This window comes from Furipterus horrens, unplaced genomic scaffold, assembly GCF_987537825.1.
Source record: "Furipterus horrens unplaced genomic scaffold, mFurHor1.1.pri manual_scaffold_6, whole genome shotgun sequence".
NCBI lineage: Eukaryota > Metazoa > Chordata > Mammalia > Chiroptera > Furipteridae > Furipterus > Furipterus horrens.
The window spans coordinates 106,258,224-106,284,509 of record NW_028327176.1 but is presented as its reverse complement, the minus strand read 5'-3'; the positions used below and the strand labels follow the sequence as shown (position 1 = coordinate 106,284,509).

At 34.9% G+C, this 26,286-nt stretch overlaps 1 protein-coding gene and 1 non-coding gene across 5 annotated transcripts in view; one reads left to right on the top strand and one right to left on the bottom strand.

The window, feature by feature from the left end:
* The window catches only part of MLIP (muscular LMNA interacting protein), a 218,662-nt gene that overhangs the window by 62,819 nt on the left and 129,557 nt on the right, over positions 1-26,286 (bottom strand). For all 4 annotated transcript variants that reach the window (XM_090282605.1, XM_090282602.1, XM_090282604.1 and 1 more), the window contains 4 exons: positions 18,680-18,745; positions 18,513-18,596; positions 18,347-18,406; positions 7,374-7,418 (listed from right to left, as the gene is read on the bottom strand). In XM_090282605.1, coding sequence (XP_090138731.1) covers positions 7,374-7,418; positions 18,347-18,406; positions 18,513-18,596; positions 18,680-18,745 — 255 coding nt within the window. The remainder of the gene's footprint in view (positions 1-7,373; positions 7,419-18,346; positions 18,407-18,512; positions 18,597-18,679; positions 18,746-26,286) is intronic.
* LOC150007187 (small nucleolar RNA SNORD48) lies at positions 9,520-9,568 on the top strand. The gene has a single exon (XR_016512130.1). It is a non-coding gene; the product is annotated as a small nucleolar RNA SNORD48 (small nucleolar RNA).

The window sequence follows — 26,286 nt, the reverse complement described above, 5'->3', positions numbered from 1 at the left end:
AATAAGATGCTTTAGACATCCTCAGCAATTTTTATTTTATTTAATATAATAGACTTTATATCACTATTACAAGAAACTATTCCCAGAGGAAAGATAGAACCTCAGGGTAGAGTAAATCCCAATAGAGCCACTGAAGATCCTTCAGCAAAGAAAGAAGAAGAATTGGTTTATGTGTATTATCGTGAATATAAGCCAGATTCTTTCAATTAACCCAATCAAGTCAAACCTTTTGAGAAGCCTCCCTCTCCTTGCCTAATACAGGTCAATGATGCTTATTAAATGTTGTAGCTATAGTTATGTTATCAAAATTGTAGCAACTGCTTTTCAAAAAGTGAGTTGCTTTTCAAAAAGTGTTTGGTGAGTTGAGATTGGAGCAGTGAGTGCAGAGAGGAGGCTACTTTATATGAACAACTGCCTATCAGTCAATTAAGCTAAGGTAGAGAAGCAACGTGAAGTATCAAAAAAATGAACTTGAAATTAGATTTGCACAACACAACACTAAGCTTTTGGTCATTCGTGTCTATTCATATTAATACTGACTGTGAAGAACAACATTATAATGGCTCTTCTGTGAAACAAAATCCCATAATCCATTTTACAGCCTAGCTTATGGCACCATTATCCATGCTTGAGGAAATCTGAAATGATGAGGATACAAGGCACAAAGGGTATCTCATTAAATCCTCTCTTCCTCCTTATCTAGCAGAACCCATATAATTACCTTCCATTCCCTCCTCAACCTCTTTCCCATGAGCATACCTTAGAAATATATCTAAACAATAAGAAAAAAGATATAAGACTGTCTAATCAGTAGAGTGGAATTCATGCTTAAATTGTTCACAGCTATTCCTGTAACTCATCAAATCTCTGGTTATATCCTATGGAAGGAGATTGGAACCCAGGTCTGGATTTAAGTCACCTTTTAGCCTGAGATCTATGACTACAATAGTGCATGTCAGCTCTGAATCTCTCCAGCCTGGCAACATTTTCAAGCATAGCAACAAAAGGAGTTTATGAGTTGGCTAAATTGGAGACAATTGACCTTTACTTGAATCTCTCTCTTTCTCTCTCTCTCTCTCTCTCTCTCTCTCTATACACACACACACACACACACACACACACACACACACACATATATATATGAGCTTTAATAAAGTTTCACACTTTTAATATATTGTGATATTTAGAAAGCAATATGTATGCAATTGTAATGATATTGTCTGTCCCTCAAGCTCATTAAAATGAGACGTTACCTGTACTCTCTACTCAATAAGCCTGTCTCCATTATTTCTCTGTAATTAAAAAGTAACCTGTGAAATGCATAGTTTATAATATGAGACATTATCAATAGAATGTGATTCCAACCAAGGGTTTTTTTGACAAATTAGCAATAGATCCAAATACTTGCCCTATTTTTAAAGATTTCTCTTTATTAAGAGTATACTGTGGTTTTAAATTACATAAATGAAGCAGATTTAAATTGATAGTAATTAATATAAAATAATACACATTTACAAAGATAAGCATAATGCAAAGAAAAAAATTATATTCACCTCCAAAGATAATAGAATTAAAACAATAAAATAGAAATTTAAATAGAAAATTTATTCCTCTACATAGAGGGAAAGAAACTCTTTTAAAAATGAGTATCAAGCCCTGGCTGCTGTGGCTCAGTGGATAGAGCATCGGCCTGCGAGGCAAGTGTCGCTGGTTCGATTCCCAGTCAGGGCACATTACTAGGTTGCACGTCAGGTCTCCAGTTGGGGGTGCAAGTAAGAGGCAACCACACAGTGATGTTTCTCTCCCTCTTTTTCTCCTTTCTCCTCTCTCTAAAAACTAAATAAATAAAATAAAATTATCTGATAAATTATGAGTTAACTGACATCTAAGCAAGTTATTTAAAACACTAGCAATATAGTAAAACATTAACATCATATGTTACCAAATATGAAATTATTTATTCAAAGATAGACTGAAGGTAATTGGACATGAAGAAATAAGACCCAAAGAATAAATACTTATGAATCAAATATTTAAGGAAGACAAACTATTCCAAGCTTCTGTAGATTTACACAAGTATTAATGTCAAGGGCTTTGACCTGTGGAAGACCTGGGTTGGTTTTGCCTACTCTGACTTCTGATACTTGGTTACTTCCTCTGTAAAATGGAGACTTTGTAATAATAATATCCACCCCATGAGATTAATGTAAGGTTAAATGAGATAGTTATACCTCAATTGAAAGGTGAGAATTTAAAACAATAGTTATTATTATTGTTGAATTTGGTATCTGTTAAAAATAGTCAAGTGAAATATTGATGATAAATCAATATAATCAATTCCACAAGTGACCAGTAGAGATCATTCAACATGTCATTAGCCTAGTTTAAATTCTATAGCACTTAAGAAAACCTAAATTAAATCACAGTTGACCCTTGAACAATGCAGGAATTAGGGGTGCTGAACCCCTACACACTCAAAAATCCACATATAATTATTTTTTAAATGTAGAACAATGAAATTTTATAAAAACTTTATTTATAAATGTAAAAAATTAAAGATTGGGTGTTTCTTACTATTGATTATGTTACAGTTGTCCCAATTTTTCCCCCTGAGCCCCCCCTCGCTCCAGTTGTCCCCGCCCCCTTAGTCAATGCCCATTGGTTGTGCATATAGTTCTTCTGAACATCTTCCTGTCTACTCCACTCCCTCCTACTATGCTTCTTAATTCCTGTACCATCCTCTTCCCTTTGCCCCATTCCCCCTCCCTGCTGACCTCCCCCCATAATGTTCCCCGTATCTATAATTCTTTTTCCCCCTCTCATTGCCTACTTAGTTTGCCTTTGTTTCAATTCCCTAGCTTCTGCTGTTGGTTGTTGTGATATAGTTTTCATTTTAATGTTCATAGTTTTGACCCTCCTTCTTCTAAACAAGTCCCTTTAACATCTCATATAACAGTGGTTTGGATCTAACAAACTCCTTCAGTTTTACTTTGTCCTGGAAACACTTTCTCTGCCCTTCTATCCTGAATGACAGCTTCACTGGATAGAGTAATCGTGGTTGTAGCTTTTTGATTTTCATTACTTTGAATATTTCTTGCCAGTCCCTTCTTACCTGTAAAGTCTCCTTTGAGAAATCCACTGATAGTCTAATTGGAACCCCTTTGTACATGATTCTTCTCTTCTCTCTTGCTGCTTTTAAGATTCTCTCTTTAATTTTTGACATTTTGATGATAATGTGTCTTGGTGTGCTCCTCCCTGGGTCCAGCCTATCTGGAACTCTCTGTGCTTCCTGGACCTGTAAGTTCATTTCCTTCCCCAAGTTAGAGAAGTTCTGCTTCATTATTTTTTCACATGATTTTTCAATTTCTAGTTCTTCTTCACCCTCTGGCAATCCAATAACTTGAATGTTCGTTCACTTATAGCTGTCCCAGAGGTTTCTGAGTCTCTTCTCATATTTCTCACTTTTTGTTTTCTCTTTCTACACTGGTTGACTATTTGTTCCCTTCCTATGTTCCAACTTGTTGATTTGATCCCTGGCTTTTCCCTCCACACCACTTGTCTTGTATGTATTTTTGTTCATTTCAGCAGGACTAGCCTTCATTCCTTCCCTGTCTTGATTCAGCCCCTCTGTTAGGTCTGTAAGCTGCCTTATGACTATAGCTCTGAAATGAGCCTCAGAAAGATTCACTATTTGTTCATTGGTCAAGGCTTTTATTTGTTTTTTCATTAGCTGTGTGATTGATATTGCAATCATTAATTCTGCCATTCTGACCAGTTTGTTTATCTTTCCTTCTTGGGCGGGGCTCTGTCACACCTCCTATGCTATATTGGGCAGAGCTCTGTGTGCTCATCACAACCTGGCGACCTCTCTCACGACACTGTGGTGCTTTGCATGGGGACGGGGGTCCAAGATGGATTCCTGCTGTTACTCTCCGCTGAGGAACAGGGAGCCACATCCCAGTGGGGTCTGCCTTCCCGGGCGTTGGAATCATGAGCCGATGGATCTGGTCTGCAGCCAGGGCCGGCTCCCAGGCACTTCTCTCCTCCCCCCAAATACCAGTGTCTGCTTACCGGGTCCCACTGTTCACTGCTGCGGCTGCTGCCTCCAGCACAGTTCGATCTTTCTCAGCTATAGGTTTGCACTTCTTACCCGTCTGGACAAGCACTGCTTGTTTATGACTTCATAAGCTGGGCTTCCATGTAGCTTTATTTTCTGGAACTTCGTATTATTTTTGGTTTTGCAGTAGTTGTAATCCTTCTTAGTTGTAGAGGGAGATAGAGCATGTCGGTCTATGCCTCCATCTTGGCCGAAGTCCACATATAATTTTTGACTCCTCTTAAACATAATTAGTAATAGCCTATTGAAGCCTTACAGATAACTTAAAGAGCCAATTAACACATATTTGGTACGCTATATGTATTTCATACGTATTCTTATAATAAAATAAAGTAGAAAAATATGTTATTAAGAAAATCATAATGAAGAGAAAAAACACTTACACTATTTATTGAACTACAAGTAGACCTGCCCAGTTTAAACCTGTGTTGCTCAAGGGTCAACTGTACTTTAAAATAACCTGCAATTCAAGTACACCATGAATGGAGAAAATCTTGACCTTAATTATTCTGACTTGATGGTATTTTTCCTGCTTCTGAGTCATCTTATAAACCAGTATGGGACATGTAATAATAGTACAATAGAGAATAACAAAAGGCAACTAATTGTCTTGCATTGGTTTTTTTGTCTTTTTCTTTTTTCTTTTTTTTTTTTTTTAATGGAGAAAAGTCAGCCTTTCACCAAGGGCCCCATAATTAGGAATTAGTCATACAATTTCTCATTCTTTAATTAAACCATTTGTAATTATCCCAGGAAATTTGGAAATCAAAATGACATACCAATACATTAAAAACTAGCAACTTTATAAGTTTGTCTTAACATCAACCAGTTCTCTGGCCAGTTCTTCTCTAACTTCTGAAAGAAAATATTTGAGATGTCACAAACAGCAATTCAAATGTCAGATTGTAAAAGAAAGTATAAAGCGAAGATTCTCACTGAAAAAAAAAAAAACAAAAAAACAAAAACAAAGCCAAGAATGTTATCTGAATCAGAGTTTGTAATGTTTCTAGTTTATTCTAAATTGTTTGATGATTCAGTGTAAACTTCAAGTGACTCAAATGCTCTTACAAAGTTTGACCAAATGCTTTCTGACTTTTAAGTCTGGTAACTGATTGAAGGATAATTTGAAATAGCCACTAATTATGGAGATTGGAGCTGCCCCTCCAGACTTACTCCAATTCCTATCAAATTAACCACCAGGGAGGGGTGGAGGGAGACATCAGCCCCCTGCATCTTCTTGTAAACGAGTCCAAATAAGAGGTACTCTGATAAAAAGTAGGAGTAAATGAGAAAGAAAGGTGAGCAAACAAAAAAAAAATTCTAGCTACTTCTTCCTGGGTCTGGATCTTGTCAAATGTATTAGTCATACAAGGTATAAACATCCTTAGGATATTTTCTTTTCTTGTACCCAACTGAAGAATGAAGGAATCGGTTAAATCATGGTACTACTAGTCTTTCCAAGGTAGGTGGGATGAAAAGGGAAGAGAAAGGAATAAAGGGAAAGGAAGGGGGAAAAAAAGAAGAAAAAGAACTGTTAAGTAATTCCTGTGTGTCAGGATTACATCAGGGGCTTTTCATACATTAACCAGCTTAAACCTTACATCAGCCAAATAAGGTTAATACTATCCTTGTATTATATATGAAAAAGGTAGGGCATGGTGATATTAAGTGATTTTCTGGGATCAGACAGTTACCAAGCAGCAATAGTATGGTGTAAACTTGAGTATAGCCTACTAAATGCCTGCAGTCTTTTAAATATCACTCCAAATGGTTTACAATAATGACAAAAATTAATAGTGCAAACTTACAGAAAATGCTCTAAGCAGTGTTGTTATCCATGTCCTCTAAACATCATTTCCTGAACGTGATAAAATTCAGAAATAGTAATTTCACCCAGCTTATTATTTGCCTTACAGAGATTCAGATGAAGGCAGAAATTTATCATTAAAAAAGGTAGGTCACAATATGTAAACTGAATAAACTATTTACTCATGGTGATGATAATGATGAAAACTACATATTAGAAAATACAATGTATAATAAATAGTTTAATGGTTTATATTAAATTAAAAATTAAACACTTGTTAGGAAACAATCTTGTTTCTACTATAATATGAGGGGATTCCCCAAAATTGAATTATATTCTGGAGGGCAAGCCCTGCAAGGTGAGTATTTGAGGAACCCATCTGTATCAGTGTACCTATTGGTGCTATTGTGAAAGGCTGCATTCAGCTTCCATGAATTTTTTTTTTTTTGAAGACTCAATGCATTTGCCCATTTCATGATGGGTACTTGATGAGCTCACCTGCCCACATCACACTTGAATGTTCAGCACTTTTGACCAAAAAAGGCATGACCCCCATGTCCCACTCTCCCTATTCACCTGATCTCACCCAGAGTGACTTTTTTTTGTTTCCCTGATGAAAAACTTCCTTAAAGGGAAATGCTTTGCTGATGTGGAAGAGGTGAAACAAAAAACGGCAGAAGCACTAAAAAGGCATCAAAATCGAAGAGTTCAGAAACCATTTTGAACAGTGGAAGAATATATCTTGACAGGTCTACTGTAACAAATGGAGAGTACTTTAAAGGTGACTGGAGTTTAAACATGTAAGAATAAATATACAATTTTTAATAAATAACTTCTGGGTTTGGGGGTTCCCCCTCATATGTTTGAACAGAAGCAGAAACTGGCCACATAATAGATTACTAGGGGGTGTGTGTGTCTGGGACATTCAGAACCCGCTCCACTTAATTAATTGAATCAAGTGTATGAGTCTGTATTTACACATTTATTATTAATCTATTTTTGTTCATGAGCGAAGATTGGCTTATTTGATAATAATTTAAATGCAAGAAAGCAACAAATTAGTCAAAATCAACTAAACTGACAATCCTACTAGAAATGGACAAATCATTGTTTCAAGTATATGCGTATAATAACCCCAATAAACTATTACCAAAATGAGAATGTCATCTAAGCTTTGATAATTAGAAAGACAGAAAGCAGGTGTTGAAGTTCAGCTTTACTTAGTGAAATTAATCAAATCGACCTCACTTAAGAAGAAATTTATTTCAATAAACTTACCTGACATAACCCCAATTTTCCACATCTCAGTCAATCATACCATCTTAACCCTTTCCACTTATGAAAAAAAATCAGCTAATTCAATTTAAATGATTGTGTAATTGAGTTGCCTTCAAAGCATTCACATGCACCCATTTAAAAAGCAGTATGTATAATTATGAAGAGACTTACATATTTGGTTTCTCGACCAGCTGCTCTTGGAGGAGTTGTAGGCTTCTGCATAAAAATAAAAATAATTATTATACTGAACTAATCGATAAAATACTAAAAAATTTAACTTCTGAGATAAATGTTTACTTAATTTTTTCTTATTAAGACTTTCTAACCATTACTCCCTTTTTTTGATACAAAATTTCCTGCTCCTTTGAAAATCATTTTATTAAACTATATAACTTTACTACTTTTCATTGTAATCTATCAGCTTTCTGGTAATTTTTTCCTTATTAATTGATGATGTTTATTCATGAATCGTAATAGTTCCTTACATTATTTTTGGCTACTTCAAAGTTCACATGGAAGTTTCTGTACTCTCAATTCTTTAAGCTGTTCAGCTCCAATGATATTCTCATCCACTCCACTTCAATCATTCGTTTCCAGGACTATTCTTATACTTTAATGGGAAACCTCTAAAATTTCAATTTCTAACATTCTATTCTCCAAACTCTACCTCCTAGCCACCATCCTCATTTCTCAAATATCTCTAATGCAACATTTCTTCAGCCTCAGCCTCATTGAGATTTCAAAATCATTGACTCTTACCAGCTCTTTTTGGGCTTTACTCCCTCTTAGTTTATATATATTGCATAGTCTCAGTCATTGTATACCTTAATTTCGTTTGCCTCATTTTCTCCTTGTGAACCCACCACTCCCCCCTGCCACTCCCCTCTCAACACACAACCTGGATGGATCTTATCCATTTTCTCTAAACTCAAGAAGCAAAATATTACTGGGAAAACTCTCTCAATCAAGTTAATTGTTTTTATTATAAATTAGTGATAATAAACTTCAAGTGGGCATTCAATAGTCCCTGGTAAATCCTCAGTTTTTCCCTTATAGCCTCATTTTCCCACTTTCTAAAATGAAGTGGCTATTTAATTTATTCATCTATACAACAAATATTATAATGTATCAACTGTATGCCAGGAACTGTTCTTCACACTTCAGATTTATTGGTGAACAAAAGAGACAAAGATGTCCCGCCCTTGAGAGCTTACATTTTAGCAGGAGACAAAATAAGCAATACAATAATAGATAAGTAAGTTAAATCATATTTTAGAAGATGGCAAGATCAATAACAAAAAAGAGTAGAAATAATTTGAAGCCTAGGTTAGCACATTGTTCCAAAGTAAACCATCTTTGCTTCTGCCGAACACACACATACATATGATATATATGTATATATCATATATATCCCTGGCTGGTTTGGCTCAGTGGATTGAGCGTCGGCCTGCGAGCTAAGTGTCGCTGGTTTGATCTTCCAGTCAGGGCACATCAGAGAAGGAAAACTCTGACTCCAAAAAAACCTCCGCTGCCTTGCGGCATACCTCTTCAGGGGAAAGGCTAAGGGAGTAAACCCCGACAGAAAATCCGGAGCCGGAGTCCCTAAGGCGGTTTGACGTTGTAGTCAACACCGGCAACTCCTGCGGCGCACCTGAACCCAAGCTGTATTGACTCCGTCTTTCCCTTGGACCCTTCAGCTGCGAAGAGAGGGGGGGTCTGCTGCATGGGCAACAGCAGACCCTCCATATCACCCTGCCCAGGCTCTGTAGCTTCAGCTTCACTGGAGAGGACACTCCAGCGATTCAACACGGGAGGAGACAGATACCGTGTCACTCCCGAGTCGGACTGCACAGCCATTCTCGGTGGTGCAGATAGACTCTTAAGAAGCTACACCATCGTCTCTCGAGACGGACGGCTGCCGATTTTTATATATCATATATATATATATATATATATATATAGCACCACCCAAATGTTTAGAAAGTCAAGAGCACTGAGTACTTACAATTTTAAATAGGATTGTTAATCTACAGAAGGTGGCATTTGGGCAAAGATTTGAAGGAGGTGAGAAAGTTGGCTATGTGGGCATCTAGATAAATAGCATTCCAACAAGATGGAACGTGTGCAAAGTTCTTATATGAATTTACACCTTTGAGAATGGTAGCTATGGAAGTCAAAGCAGTCCTGCCATAATACATAATAACAAAGTTGAGCAAACTATCGGAAAATATTTTATTAAAAACATTGATAAGCTAATAAGAGTGAAGCATTTGGGGGCACGATCAGGAGAGAATGGGAATCTGAAGAGAGGAGCCCTGGTGATGATGACTCCCGGTGACTCTGAGCGTCTCGCTGATGCCATAACCGACAAAAAAAAAAAAAAAAAAAGAGAGGAGCCCGTATTTGAGATCTGCTTTTGCCTTGGGGTGTATTTACAAGTAATGCTGAGTAGCTTGAGAAGCTGATCCAAACTTTTGACATTGTCAGAGGTATAGTGAGGTAAAAGTCAGTCTCTGGAGCCAAAAATAGACTGAGGTCCAGGAATAAGGGTGATTCAGAAGCTCTCACATGGGATTCAGCATGGTCTCAAATCATCTAAAAATGATTGTTTAGAAAAAAATTATCTCAAAATCTTAGATTAAACAAAAGTAATTCTTTTTTAGCTAGGGCTCCTGGTGTCAGACAGAAGCAAAGAAAAGGACTCTCTATAGTATGATAATATCATCTGAGGCCACACATTAATTTCTATAAATAAATTTTCAAGTAGAATATTCAACACACAGTCAGATCCAGAAAAACAAAGAGGAAAGAAAATGTGAGTGAGCATGAGCAACAAAGATAAACCAAAAAAGATGCAAAAAATCCAGAAATTTGTATATTAGAATTAGACTGAAAACCAACATACTTAAGCATATTGTTTGAGGTAAAAATTAAGCTTGCAGATGTTTACAGGGAACTAGAAATGATGAAAAGTGGTAGAGTTGATTGGGAAAGAATGAAAGATGCTGAGGCAGGATAATGGCATATTCAAGTCCCACCAAGGAGGTGAGCAGGACTGGAGCCAAATGGTTAAGGGGGTCACTGCAGGGCCAATGGTGAAGTCAGAAGGCCAGATCTCAGAGGCCCTCCCAGGTCTTGCCAGGACCTCAACGTACATTCTGAGGGAAACATGTAGGTGCTGCTTGTTTTAAGCAGAGGAGGATCATAATCTGACTTATTCTTTAAAAGACTCCCTCTCCTTGTTCTTGTGATTTTCACCTTTAAAAAGCAGAAAAAAAATTCTTCCTCAACCCCACTACTGACCCAGTTTTTTTCTCCCATTCACAACCCAACATCCCAAAGTAGCTGTGTTCGTTTGTTTTAAATGGTCTGTTCATTCTTTCTCCTTTTTTTTCAAATTTTATTTTATTTTATTTTTATTACATTATAATGATTATGCTATTACAGTGTTCCTGATTTTCTCCATTTGCCCCTCTCCACCCAGCAGCCCCACCCTTTCAAGCAATCCCTACACAATTGTTCACATCCGTGGGTCATGCGTAAAAGTTCTTCAGTTACTCTATTTCCTATGCTGTACTTTACATCCCCGTGGCTATTCTGTAACCACCTATTTGTACCCTCATCTCTTCACCTTTCCCCCTAAACCCCCCCTCTCATATGGCAACCACCAAAATGTTCTCCATATCCATAATTCTGTTATTTTTGTTTGCTTAGTTTGTTTTTATATTCAATTGCTAATAGATATGTATTTATTGACATTTTGTTGTTCATAGTTTTGATCTTCTTTTTCTTAAATAAGTCCCTTTAACATTCATATAATAATGGTTTGGTGGTGATGAACTCCTTTAGTTTTTCTTCTCTGGGAAGCTCTTTATCTGCCCTTCAATTCTAAATCATATCTTTGCTAGGCAACACAATCTTGGCTGTAGGTCCCTCCTTTTCATGACTTTGAATATTTCTTGCCAGTGCCTTCTAGCCTGCAAAGCTTCTTTTGGTTAGTCAACTGACAGTTTTATGGGAACATCCCTGTAGGTAACCAACTGCTTTTCTCTTGCTGCTTTTAAGATTATCTCTTTATCTTTAATATTTGACATTTTAAGTATGAGGTGTCTTGGAGTGGGCTTCATTATGTCCAGCTTGTTTGGGACTCTCTGTGATTCTGGATTTACATGTCTATTTCCTTCACCAAATTATGGGAGTTTTCTTTCATTATTTTTTCAAATAGATTTCTAATTTCTTGCTCTTTTTCTTCTCCTTCTAGCATCCCTATGAGCCAAATGTTGGAATGCTTGAAGATGTCCAAGAGTATGCATACACTATCCTCATTTGGGGGGATTATTTTTTTCTTGTTGTTCTGATTGGTTGTTTTTTGCTTCCTTATGTTGCAAATCATTGCCTTGATATTCAGTTTCCTCCAATCTATTGTTGTTTCCTTATAAAATGTTCTTTATTTTAATTAGTGTAGCCTTTGTTTCTGATTGGATCTTTTTTATGCTATTCCTCACTAAGTTCCTTGAGCATCCTTATAACCAGCATTTTAAACTCCACATCTGATAGATTGCTTATATCCATTTTGTTTAGTTGTTTTTCTGGAATTTTTATCTCTTCTTTCATTTGGGCCATGTTCCTTTGTCTCCTCATTTTGGCAATCTCTCTGTATTTGTTTCTATATATTAGACAGAGCTGCTCTGACTCCCTGTCTTGGTAGCATGGCCTAATGTAGTAGGTGTCCTGTAGGGCCCAGTGCCATATCTCCCCTCTCACCCAAGCTGGGTACTCAAGATGTGTCCTCATGTGGGTTCATTGTACCCAGCTCTTGTAGTTGAGCCTTGATTCTTGTTGGCAGGTCAGCAGGTCAATGGGAAGGAATTACCCAAGCCTGTCAGCTGCATGTGACCACTTACCACCAACCTATACCCTCCATGGAGGATCAGCTGTGCAGAGACAAAGTGGTGGTACTCCATTGTGTTCTGAAACTATCTACTGGGGTACTGACTCTGGGGTTTTGCAGGTGTTGCAGGCCAAGGTCAGCTTCTACCTGTGTTCTGCCCAGGACCATTATGTCGGGGCTATAAAACAATCTGAGATGGCTGCTACTTGTGCTGGGCTTGGAGATTCCCAGGTGAAGCCAAGATGTGGATCTAGGCTGGCTGCTGCTATTGCTGGGCCTGGACCCACTTAGCAAGGGGTATGTGGGCTGGCGGCTCACTGAGGTTGGTTGTTACCTGCTTGAGAGGATTTAGTAAGTTGTGAAGCATGAGCCAAGACCAGCCATTCATATGGAAAAGTCACTATTAACACTTGGGTGGGCACATAAGTTGGGTGGGACTGAGTCTCAGGGGATCTCCAGGGTGAGGCAAACTGTCTTAGTCAGGTTGATGAAGTCTCAATATGACACCTGCCTGCCACTCTGTGGCTCTGTGGTGATAGGACTTAGAAAAGGGACAATGGCCTCTGCCCAAATTTCTGTCTGATAGAAAGTTGTTCAAAGTTGTTCCTTAGCTCTCACCTTTATACCGGACACTTCTGTTCCTCCCTGTATGCCACTGGTGCCTTTTAAGCTGCTACCCTGGTGCTGGAACTCAGAGGGAGTGAGTCTGAGTAAGTCGGTATATGGGTTCTTTAAGAGGAACTGCTTAGGATGCCAGGACTTTCTTCCACCAACTGAATCCCCACTGGTTTTTGCAGCCAAAAGTTATGGGGATTTGTCTTCCTGGCACTGGAACCCTTGGCTAGGGGAGCTCCTATGGGGCTGAGACTCCTCACTCCCAAGATATCCCTCCCAAATTTTTATCCACCACCCATGGATGTAGGACCAGCCTGTTCCACATCTTTACCTCTCCTACCAGTATGGATGAATGTAGTTTCTTTAATTCTGTAGTCCTCAGACTTCCATTCAACTTTATTTTTGACAGTTCTAAGTGATGATGGTTCTATAATTTAGTTGTAACTTTGATGTAATTATGCAAGGAGGTGAGTTGTGTTTACCTATGCCACTATCTTGACTGGTGTCTGTTCTTTGTCATTTATAACACTTTCATCACCAGAGATAAGGAAAGCAAAGGACTAGTGTAAGGGAGTAAAATCTAGAAGCAGTAAAAAGAAGAATCTATGGCATCAAGGTGGTTTTTCAGCTGCAGCCTGACAGAAGAGAAAGGAAGAGTTAACTGTAGGTTTGGACAACTGGTCAGCTTCTGATGAGTCCCTTTCCTGATTCCTTTCTTGGTAATGACAATGGAACAGCTACTAGAAAAGAGAAGTATGGAGTGCCATAAGCAGAGATGTGGGGGTGCAAAGGTGAGGGACAGTGTTGTTGAGGAAGGAAAGAAGTGGCAAATGAGGAATCATTGATATAATGGAGCTTCTATAGTATGGGATGCATGCAACTCCTGCACACACACACACACAGAAACCCATAATTAGGAAATCCTAGGGATTAGGCTTTAGTATCTTCCACCCCAGGCATCAGGCATACATACAGCCAAAACAGTTGATATGCCCAGAGAAATTTGAGTTTCCATGGAAACCTATAAGACATCTGAAAATGATAATACTGTAAAAGAAAAACAATAGTTCAGCCATTTCACTTGTAGGTCTTACCCAAAAGAAACAAGAGCATATGACCATGCAAAGTCTGGTTTGCAAATGTGCTTAGTAGCTCTATTAATAATACCCCCAAATTAGAAATAAGCCAATTGCCCATTAACTGGTAAATAGTAAATATAAGGTAAAAACATACAATGGAATGCTACTTAGCAATAAGCAGAAATGAACTATCGATACATGCAAAAATATGAACTAATTGACCCAATTGCCTTCTACTAAATATAAAATGCCAGACTCAATGACTGTATACTTTATAATTCTGTTTATATGATATTTGAAAAGGCAAAAGTATAGACATATAGATCAGTAGTTGCCTAGCGCTTGAGTTGAAGAGAGCGATATACTGCAAAGGAGCAGAAGGGAACTTTTCTATTTGATTATTTGATGGAAATGTTTTTTTGTTTTGGGTTTTTTTTTGTTTGTTTGTTTGTTTGTTTTTTGTTTTTGGATGTGGGGGTGGTTACATAACTGCATGCTTTGTCATAAGCTATACACTAAAAGGGTACATTTTATAGTCAGTAAATTATACCTCAAGAAACCTAGCTTGGAATAAAAGAACTATATAAGCTAGAAAAAAGAACTTTATATAGGTATTTGAGAACAAAATAGACACTGAACAAATTCATGAACTGGACTATCAGATAAAGGAACATTCTTGAAAGACTTGGAAAGCAATAAATAGGAAAAAAAGATATAAAGCTTAAGAGATATGTAATACAGAAGCAAAAGTGACAACATCAGTATTATAAAAGTCCCAGCAGGAAAGAAACATTTGAAAAATAACTAAAAGTTATACTGAATTTAAGGGGAAGAAAAAAATTAAAGACTCCAAGTGAAAGGTCAAAGAGAGCACCAGTCCAGATACATAAGACAAAAAAATGCACGCCAAGACACATTATAAGAAAAATCAGTCACATCATAGAAAAAGATAAAATACTAAAAGATCACGGTACTACTCTGTAAATAATCACTCTATAGCAGAGGAGTAAATATCATGCTGACAAAATACTTCACAAGAATGTAGTTGAAGTAAAAGAACCAGGGGTAAAAAGTGTTGAGGAGAGAAGGCCTATAATTTTATATACAGCAAAACTATAATTTAAATGAAAGGGCAAAAACTACATTTTTAGGGACCATAGAATCACCACAATCAAATGTTGAATAAAATTTTCAGCAAAATTCCAACAGGAAAAAAGAGAAAGAAATGAATTTGTGAGAAATAGGATATAAATAAAGAATAAGTATCTAAATAAAAAAGCTAAATAAAAATATAATTATAATAATTCAGACATAAAAGTACAAAAAATGCTAACAAATTATATCTGTCCAAGTGTGTAACTTGATTAAAAACATGTGAAAGTGAAAGTGGTATAGTACTTATTTAATTTGGGGAAAAATATTTGTAAGCTTTAAGAATGATAGGAAAATAAACATAATTATTGTCTTTAGTAATTCATGTGTAACTACAAAAACTAACAAGAATATAAAGTAAATTCTTCAAAAATCTCATACCAGTAAATGTCAAAATATCCAAAAGAAAGCAGAAAAGTTAGAAAAATGAAACATTTTTAGAAAACATAAAATAGGGTCACAGAAATTAGTATTAATATAATAAGTATTATAATAATTACAAATGACTTAAGGTCTCAGAAAAAGAAAATCTCAGATTGAATATAAAAGTGATATCCAGAGATGTTGTCCTAAAGAAAAATATAAGAGGGTACATAAAGAAAAAATAAACTAATAGAAATTTATTTTAAAGGTAACATAAAGTGACAAAAATTTAACAAAACATGAATTAAAAATTACATATATATTAGCTATATGAGGTCACTATTTTCATACTACATTAAAAACACAACCTTAGGTTCAAAAGGATTATAAATGCTAGTAAAGGTTATAAAAAACAAAAACATGAGAATGAACGTCAGGGCATAAGAAACATCAATATAGTTTCAAAATATATGTCAAGTCTAATAAATACTTGTCTAGCCCTATCTTTCTCTTCCTCTTGGTAGTAATCCCCACAATTATATTCTCTTCAATACTCATTTCTTGTAGCTGCCATGACACCATACTGCTCTGACTTTTTTTTTTTTTTTTTTAATTTTTTTATTTTGGTTTTTCAATTACAGTTGTCCCCTTTCCCCCCAATTTCTCTCCCCCACCCAACCCACCCCCTCTCCCACAATCATATCCCTCCCCGTTGTCCATGTCCATGAGTCTTTCATACAGGCTCTTTAATTAAACCCTTCCCTTACTTATCTCCCTTCTCTCCCTCTCCCCTCCCCCCTATTGACTGCTATTCTGCTCTTTGTTCTATTTAGTTCCTTTGTTTGTGTTGTTCTTTAGTTTCCTGTATTAGGTGATATCATATGGTATTTTTCTTTCTTTGCCTGGCTTATTATAATGAATTTTTCTTCTCCTTTGCAGGCTCCTGCTCCACCTCCTCTATTGGACCTGAGATGTTTTGTTCCTTAGAGCTCTGTACAGGGTGTTCACAACATTAATGTGCTGGTCATCCCCAAAGATCTCTCCTACTACCTCCAGACACACAGGTTTAAGTCCTCTGTAAAGCATACCTCAAAGTCATCCTTTCCAAAACAAACATTAACTCCTTTCCTCTCCCATGCTTCACGGTCGTCTATGCCCACAGAAGAGACCTGGAGTTCAGCCATGAATCTTATCTCCATCACACCCACACCCAAACCTGCAGCAAGTCCGAAATCTCTCTCCCACACCCACCCACTCCTCTCTAGCTATGAACCCACCCTATCCAGGCCAACTTCATCAACTGCCTCTCTGACCTCAGTAGCTGCTGTGATCTTCTTCCATGGTTTCGTATAATTTCCCTCAGATTTTTATGTCTTCCTATTTTCTTTGGAATCCAAACTTGATGTCATGCCCTCTAAGTATCTTCACTGTCTCTAGCCCATCTTCTCAACCTCATTTTACAGGGTTCACCCCTGGCTCACTATGCTTCAACCACACTTGTCCTCATCTTCATACACACTAAGCATTTTCCTGACTCAGGAAATCAGCACATGCCCACTCCTCTACCTGAAAGCTATTCTTCCTGACCTTTCTACGGTTGTCTTCTTGCCATCTTTGATCTCAGTTTGAATTCTTTCTGATTATTACGCCCAAAGTATGCCTCCTTAAGTAACTTTGCCTTCTTTCGCATTATCTTACTAGAGCCTCACAGTGCTAGGCTTATAGTAGGCACTTAATAAACACTTGTTGAGTGAAATAATTGCCTTAGTAACAGTGACTTAATGTTTTTAAATACTATAAGCACTAAATATTTAAAACAAATCAATAATAAACATGATTATTCACATAGTACTATTTAAGTTCTATTTATATCACAGTTAATATAATTAGGGTATTTTTAATATGTTAAATAAAATTTTAAAATTATATTTTAAAATTTACATAGTATTTAAACAAAGTTTTATATTTTTAGATTAAAGGACAAAGCATATACAACTAAAAATAGATAATAAACACAGAAACCACAATTATTCATTTGTAGGTCCTCTCTGATAAAATACAATTTTTTAATATTGACAATTAATGGTTACTGGGTTTCTGCACCATTATTAATGGATATTTGTCTAAAATGTCCCAATTGATAGTTCGGATTACTCTTCTAATTATAAGAAGTCTTTACATTTAAAACCTACTTTATAGACAAAGCATCCAATTTTAAAAAGAACATGCGCAAATTATACTAATTCTAAGAATATAAGGTTGACAAAAAACTAATACTTATCAATAAAGAAAAACCACAACCATTTTGAAATTTGGATAAGTAGGTCTGTATTAAGCACTCAAAAAAAAAAAAAAAATGGGACAATGTAGTATTTTATTCCAACAGATGAAAAGAGCAATATTATAAGAAGGAAATATTTAATTATGGGAAATACAAAATTAATGCTTTAGTAGTACACTGACAATCTAAAATATCCAAGCTCTTGCCCTTCTGAGTCAATGAAATAGATTCCGTCGATCAAAAGAAAAAATATTCCACAAATAACACTGTGTTAAAGCTCTTAGGCTAATGTTACTTTAGTCTACTTCATTTTTTACTTTTCCAGTTCTAAGTGGCTGTGAATTACATAAATACTGAAGATATGGTTTGAGATGAGATTAGGCAACAAACTATACATATAGCTTCTGAAAATGCCAGCATATGACATAGTCTATTATGTTGGCTTTCAAAGTGTTCTGAACTTGGTCTATGGTTAGAAAAAGATTTTACTTTGCAACCCTATACAAATATACCTACACATATATATGTAAAAAATTGAAGTAAATTTCAATAGTACCTACACTACTTGGAATAGAGTTTGATGTTTTACATTCTTACTATTCTATTTTTAAAATACAGTTTGCTTACAACAACAACAATGAAAAAGCTGGTTGCTATCTACTAAATTAATTTCCCAATTCCCTATGGGCTTTGACCTGCAACTTAAAAATCATTGATATAGAAACTCTTATGGTTCAGTAAATTATATTAAACATATACATACTTTGATAGTGTTAGAATCCAACAGTCTTTGTAAGGAACTTGAAGGCGAATCAGAAGAATGCTGGAAAATAAAAAACACAAGCCTGTGATAATCATACTCAAGTAGAGGCAAATGAAGAGAAGCAAAGCAAATGTTTGAATTGCACATTCTAGTCTAAGGCATTTACCATAGACAAGGAATCCTGTAAGACCTTATCAATGGTAGCACAGAGCTCTTCAGTTTGCTTCCTGAGCTGTGCAGGAAAACAAAACTGCAAGAATTGAAACCAGGTACTGAGTTAGCGGTGAGTTTCGGGATTGCACTTCAAATGCAGGGGTGAGATAAAGTCATTACCTCCAGTGGTAGGTCTAATGTGTTGTCCTTGGAGACACTTTCAGTCTTGGCTGGTTCATCTAGTGCCTAGTGGTAAATGAAATAGTTCTTGTGTGAGACTTTTAGTCAAATATGAATGTCATTTAAAAAGTGTCTTCAAAGAAATCCTTCTATATCTCAATATTTCCAAGAAAAAAAAATATTTGAATAATTTAATGAGCTCTTCTCTGACATGGAGGCATTTCCCACATTGGTCTAGTTTCTCTTGTGGAATCAATATCTCTGTTATAAGATGTTGGAATAAAGAAGAGGTTGAGCTTTTAAATATACAAATTAGAACTTGGACATCTTACACATCCAGATGAGCCTTGTTCCCTTCAAAGAAGTCACTTTGAGAAGCTACACACAGAAATGAGAATGATGTAGACATTTCTCAAAATGTTACAAAAGCTATTCTTGAGGAAATGTTTAAGGATCAGTTTACAAGAAACATGTACACAGAATTTTTTTTAAATCTTGCCTAATTTTTAATTATTTATATTTAAAAAGACTTAGCTATCTTATTCATAAGACTTGGCCTCAAGTGACATTTAACTATTTTCAAAATAAAACATACTTTTTATTTATTGTGGTATATTTCAGATATGTAAATGGAGAGGATAAGATAACTCTCTTGTTCATTGTATTCACTCCTTTGGAATATGAAGTAAAATATTACAAAATAACAGAAGCCAGGGTGCATTCCTCTCTACTTGCTTCTTCTCCTTCCTCATGAGAGAGGTAATCAGTCCCATTCACTTTGTGGTTATCATCATACATATGCCTTTAATGGTTTCATAATATTAATATACAATACATTATTAGACAACAAACTGTGTAGTTCTTTGCACTAAGTATAATGTATGCTTCCGGAACTTGTTTTGTTTTTTGTTATTCTTTCAACCACTTTGTCAAGTTATAACTGACATACCAAAACCTGTATTTAATGTATATAACTGATGAATTTGGAAATCAGTATACATCCATAAAGCCATCTCCACCATCTATGCTATAAATATATTCATCACCATTGAAAATTCATTCCTACCTTATTATTTTTTCCATAAGTTATTTATTCATTCACTTACACATAAGATTCCATTTTATGCCTATTCCGCACACACAAAAGGGGTATTTTTCTGTTCCTGGATATTTAAGGTGCCCCCAATTTTCACTATTATAAACTGTAGTAACAATCATCCATGTACACGTTTCTTTAAACACATGTTTATAGTTTTAAGATTACAGTACCTGCACAATAGTACAATCATGGAGTCATTTTACCAGATATTCTCAAATTGTTCTTTAAAACAATTGGATCATTTTATGCTCACAATAGCAACAAATGACAGTTCTTGTTTTCACACTTTTAAAAATTATTAACATCCTGATGTACATGAAGTATCTCTCTTTAGTTTTAGATTTTATTTCCTTGATAATTTGTGAGGTTGGGCATCTTTCACATGTTTATACCCCTCTTCTTCATTGACATTGTTTCATTAATCATTTGCATAGATGTACACTGTTCTATATTCTGCTTTATTTTATGTGTCAATAGCATACTTTTATAACATAAATTCATAGTAAGTCTTGCTGTGTAATGAGACAGACAGCATATTTTATTCTTCAAAAATGCCTTACCTAATTCTTAGCCCTTTTCTCTTTTACTCTTATTATATGAGACATTCGTCAAGTTGGAACACCCTATCTCTTTGCACATAACTTAAGCAGATTGCATCATAATTACTTTTTTAACTGTGACTCCACCATACTGGACCATAAGTCCTATTACGATTGGGAAATATAGTATTTATTTTAGTAGCCTCAGGAAAGAGCACATGATATGAGCTCAGTAAAGGTTTTTGGATAGATTGAAAGGATAAATTGATTAATAAATAGAGTTAAATGAATAAATAAATCATAGGAAAGTGATTTTGGTACTCCTCAGTAAAATGCTATATAGAGAAGTAATTTAAACTCTTCTAAATATTTTAACAAATAATTTATTTTCCTATATTTCAATAAAGTTTGTTTACCATCAAAGATCTGAGCATGTTATCAGTGCTAATTCAATGAGAGAATATTTTTTCAGATAAAACCAAATAAGGTTAATATCCTGGTTACTCTGTGGGAACTTATTATAGACAAACACAACTTTCATTAGGCTATTTAAAATATTGAAATTTACTCAAAGAATGAAAAAAAAAACTATCTACTTAGAACAATTGGAAAATTAAGGCAGATAACAGGTTTAGGTCATTAAAGTGCTGAAACTTTGAAATGGGGACAATACTAAGACTGCATTACAATTTAGAAGGGGGTTATTTTGAGTTTATATAGCCTTGAAATTTACTAAAATTGATTTTTTGATTGACAAGAAGTTATCAACATATCGTCTTGATCTATCCCTTTCAACAGCCATAAAAGGTAGTTTCTTTCTCTGTAGTAAAAAAATGTATTAAAATAAAATACATTAAATCTCCATTAACAAAAAATATGACCACAGATTGTTTTTTCACAACTTAGCCAGCAGGATTGTATTGATGTTTTTTTACATTTAGTCATTTTGAATATAGTTTTCTCAGGACATTCTCCAATAAAAGATTTTTATTATAAACATATTGCTCTACCAATTTAAATGATAGTCAAGTGAAGCATAACTGAGACATGCTTAGAATTCTCTTTTAAAATATTCTTAATAAGTTATCTGAAATGTTCTTATTAAAAGTAGTTATATTTTGCTTAGGAGAGCAAACTTTGGGGCCCTTTTTTTTTAAATCATACTAAATCTGACTTTTAAAAGAAAATAGTTTTTGAGCTCAACACCAAATTATTATTAATAGCTAAAAAGTATGAGCAAGCATTGTAAATCAAAGTTCTTATGGGAATCCACGCCAACAAACTGTAATATGTGTTATTCCAGCAAAGGGAACATCTCTGATGAAATTGCAAACAATTTTTAGTCTGATATATTAAATCAGTTTAACCTACTCTCTTTGGAAATAGGATTAAGTTCTAAAAAGTATCCAAAGATAGAATACATTAGATGCATTCTAAATAGAATTAGAAACTTAATAGCTTTCTAAGGAACAATAATGCAAAGGGGCTTGTAAACTTTCTGTGTTGCCTAGACTATCTAAATGAGTTGAATTTGAAAAATTTCATGAGAGAATTACCATATATTTTATTAAGGATCAAATTAACCCCTGCCCAACATGATTCATGCTAAACCTCAATGCTCTTATGCTTTGTTAATCGGATGAGCCATTCTGTGGAATAAATCCTCTGAGCACTAAAAAACTTCGCTAAATACAAAACTATTTTTTAGATTGAAGATAGTCTTGGCAAAATAAATCTCACTTAGGTTAGTTGGTTGAAGATTTGGGGTTGAATAGCATTCAGACCTGAAGAAAAGGGAGAAATGTATACTGTAAGGCAAAGGGGAATCCAGATATATAAAAGTACCTCTTCTTTAAAGCCCAAGAATATTTATCATTAAATTTTTGTCATATTATTGGTTAAAAAATTTAAAGAGTTGGGGAAATACTTGGCATTTTTAATCCAGAGATCTTTGGAGTGTTAAAGTCTGTTTCTCCTACACAGAAAAAAAGGAATTTTTGCAAACCATTACAGACAGTTTCAAACTCATTCATCAAGGCTCAGTGGCAGGGGAATCCATACTTTTCCTTCATTTAATCAAAGGTATCAGAAGGGTGTTTCTTATTTCCAGCCGGTGCCTCCTCCACTGTAATTCACCTCATATTTTTCAGTAGCTCAAGAAATTGGGCTGGTTTTGTAATTCCTCACTCACTAAAGTCTTCTCAAAGCTAAATCATTTTCTATTTCTTTTCATTGTTCTTCATTTAAAACTACTTTTGTTGCTCTAATTCTAATGAGAATTTAAATATATTTTAGCAAGTAATGAAAAAAATGTTGTAGACAGAAATCCAAAATCATCATCTCTTCCTCCATAGTTCACTTTAGCTAGTTGATGTCACTGTTGCAGTGAGGAGGAGGGAAAGGCTAGGGGATAATCAGATCCCATTGGAGGTCCACTTCAGCAACTTACTAGCCCTGCTGCTTTAGGGTATCTACTCTACATCTTTGATTATCAAAATCTTCACAGAGTTATGAGGCTGGTATTCAGCTCAGTGTCTGATACACTATAACAGTCAATGTGGCAGCCATTCTGACTGTATTCTCTAATTGTTAAAAGGTGCCAAGTCTAAAACCAACTTATTTCCCTTATAGCAAGAAGTCCTGTATATCTTTTCCATGGAAGTAAAATTGATAGGCTTATTTTACCCTAGAAGAAGATACTGAATTGTCATCATCCCAATTGCCATACACAAGATTCCTTCATTTTTATAATCCTATGAACAAAAATGTGTCTTAAAACTTTTGGAGAAACACCCAACTGTAAACTAAATTAATTCATTCAATAAACATTTGGCAAAAATCGATTATATTCTCTCAAACAGTTCATGGTAAAACATAAAACAACCAATATGCATAATTAAATATGGTTTGGTAAGTGCTTTAAAAGAGATATGTGCATGGTAGACAACTGCCTAAGGAAAACCAATTAGTATAGACTTGGGTCCCAGCACTTCTTCGTTGCTAAAGAAATTGCAAACTCATTCACTATTTATACTAATCTAAATTAAGAGATATCTCTCTAGTATAGGCCATATGCTTAGTTAACAACCAGATTTTGTTCAATTTTTCAGACATGCAGAGATTTTAAAATAGTCTCACCCAAAGACATATGTTTAATTAGATTGGAGTTTACCAACTCATATCTTAAAAAATTAAACTGGCAACTTAGAATAAATTGATTTGACAGCTGATGAAATATCTCAGATCTTTAGGTTTCTGTTTTTATATCATAGTCTTCAAATGGTTGTTCTTTATCTTTCTTCCACCAAAAATTTTATCCCAGAACTTTTACTTAAATGATAAATCCTATAACTTATATATGCTATTTATAAAATTAAGCTCCTCTAGAATTTTTCTTTCACACACGCATAGCTTATGAATTAAATGCATCTTTAAAATGCCATTTGTTGGAAAACAGTACAAATCATAAGCCTGATTTTATCCTCAGCAATACTTGTGAGGAAAAGAATTCAAATTATCTGCAAGAAGAAAATTTATACTGTTATGAAAAATATTAATTACTTGTGAGAAATAAATATGCACATTACATGACTTCATGAAAATATTCCCTCCTTCATATTTCCTTTCCTTAACACAAGTGCACAATAAAAATAATCCATTAATCTAGAATATTAATATGTTCTTCTGTTTAATTTTAACTTTTTATCTAACATTGATAAAAAGAAAAATTAGCCAATAAGAGAGATAATTTTAACATTCTCTGAAAAGAACAGTGGTACACACATAGAGACTAAAAAATAATGTCTATATCAAAATTATTTTCTCTAAAGAGCTTAGTATACTGTTGAACATATTGTAATAAGGTCTGTGGACAGTCACAAATCCAAGGTGATCTGATTACTTTGTTCCTGCTTTACAATCACTTGTATTTCATCCTCATCTCAAACTTGGAGATGATTATTGGTAGCAGATTAAGCCAAAGACCCTGAAGCAAATATGTTAAAATATGATACCTTATGTTTACCTCTTCCTATAAAGCCTATGTTAATAATTAAGTTAAAAATGCTTCCCTCTTAAATGTACATAGAAAAAAAAAGAAAGAATACTGAATAAGCTATAAATTTAGGTTTTGATGCAGAAAGTAAATTACAGAACAGAAGTACCAGAAATATCATATATCCTGCCAACAAAATGTACCCTTTTGAAAATTATGTGATTCTCCTAGGGGTGATTAAATCATAAATCAATCCAGTGGTTCAATGATAGCTTAATGTCTCATTAAAACAGGTGCCTGTATTTAAATTTGGAGAAAAACTTGCTTGTAAAAATATTATTTTTAAATGAGTCTGGTTCCTCACTAATTACACTATATATTATAAAACAGAATGTTGTCTAAAACATCAGCCATGGATTTAACCTGATTGGGGGACATCAATTAAATGTTAGTCCTATCTTCAAGTCATTCTACAGCTAACAGATTATTATAACAATACTGCAGCACACCCTACACCTTAAAGGTGGTGTTCTGTGTGATGTGAAAGGGATCTCAGAAAAGATTCTGTGACTTAAAATATTCTAAAATGTTAACGTTTATTAAAATAGATTAGTTTCTGATGATTATAGTCTTAATTTTCCCACTCAGTTCAGAAACATATTCCTTTGATTTAAACCACAAAGGAGAGTTCTATTGTATGAACCAGAGATTTTGACCCTTTTCCATCTCATGGTACACATAAACTAATTACTAAAATTCTGCAGCACACCAAAAAATATAATTTTTGCCACCCTGACAAAATAAAAGTACTAATAATTTTAGTTCATTCACACCAGATGACTCTTGTTGCATTGGCTGTTATCATTTCTTTATCTGACAATCTAAGAGAAAAGAGGTCAGTGCCCTTCCCTGACTAAATAGGCAGGTAGTGCAAGTTTTAAAAATTCTTGCAGCACACCAGTTGAAAGTCGCTGGTATAAACAGATGGTTAAAAGGTGTGAATTACCAGATTTATTGTTTAAAAACTACAGTAATAAAAACAGCAGCAAACTATTATTTAAGAAAATGAAATAAACTCAAAATCTTGGGATAAGGCTTTTGTTATTTAAAAATGTCTACAAAGTTAAGTTTTCTATTGAGGAACACATAACATGGGAAACCAGCAAAAAAAGAGAAAATGTGGAATTATACAAAGGCTCTAAATCAAAAACAAACATCAAGTCATATCTTGTGACCTTTGAGCAATTCAAATATTTATGGTACAAAAACAATTTATCTTAGCCACAAGAATATTACCCACATTATTGCTTATATAATAATCAGTCCTCCTTAGAATAATATTTTAAATTAGACATTATAATATTTACATTCTGTGTTGTACTAAAAATAAAAATAATAATTTTCCTAAAATGTATGTTTTATTCAAAATTAAAAACACAAAACCTCTCCTATATGAAGTGGTATTAGATTCAAGATATGGTAATACACCATATGCATTTATGAAATGGGCTTGTAATAAAATTGGAGATTAAGTTAATGGCTCTTCATTTTTACTCACTAATAGATTATAATCTCTAAGATCCATGTAATTGGTAGAGAAGAGAGCTGGTAGACAGTGATTCTGGAGTCAATAGTGACATCCAGCTTTATTTTACAAAAATCAAGAAGAATTAACTTATTTTTCTAAGTAGATAATTAATATAGCAGAACCACACAGGCACAGGAGAAGAAGCCAGGTTCGGTGAGATAAGTATGGTGGAAGGACACCATGACACAACAGGCCCCTATCCTTCTCCTTGCCTGGCTGCTTTGGGGGAGAGTTTCTCCCATTTCTGGGAGGGCAGAGACTATTGACCAGATCTCAGAAATGCCCTTCTGAAATGGGCAGAGGGTCTGTGGTGAGGGAACACTACTACTATCATATGACTCAACATAATGATAGGCAATTAGGATAAGGGGCAACCTGGTGCACTTC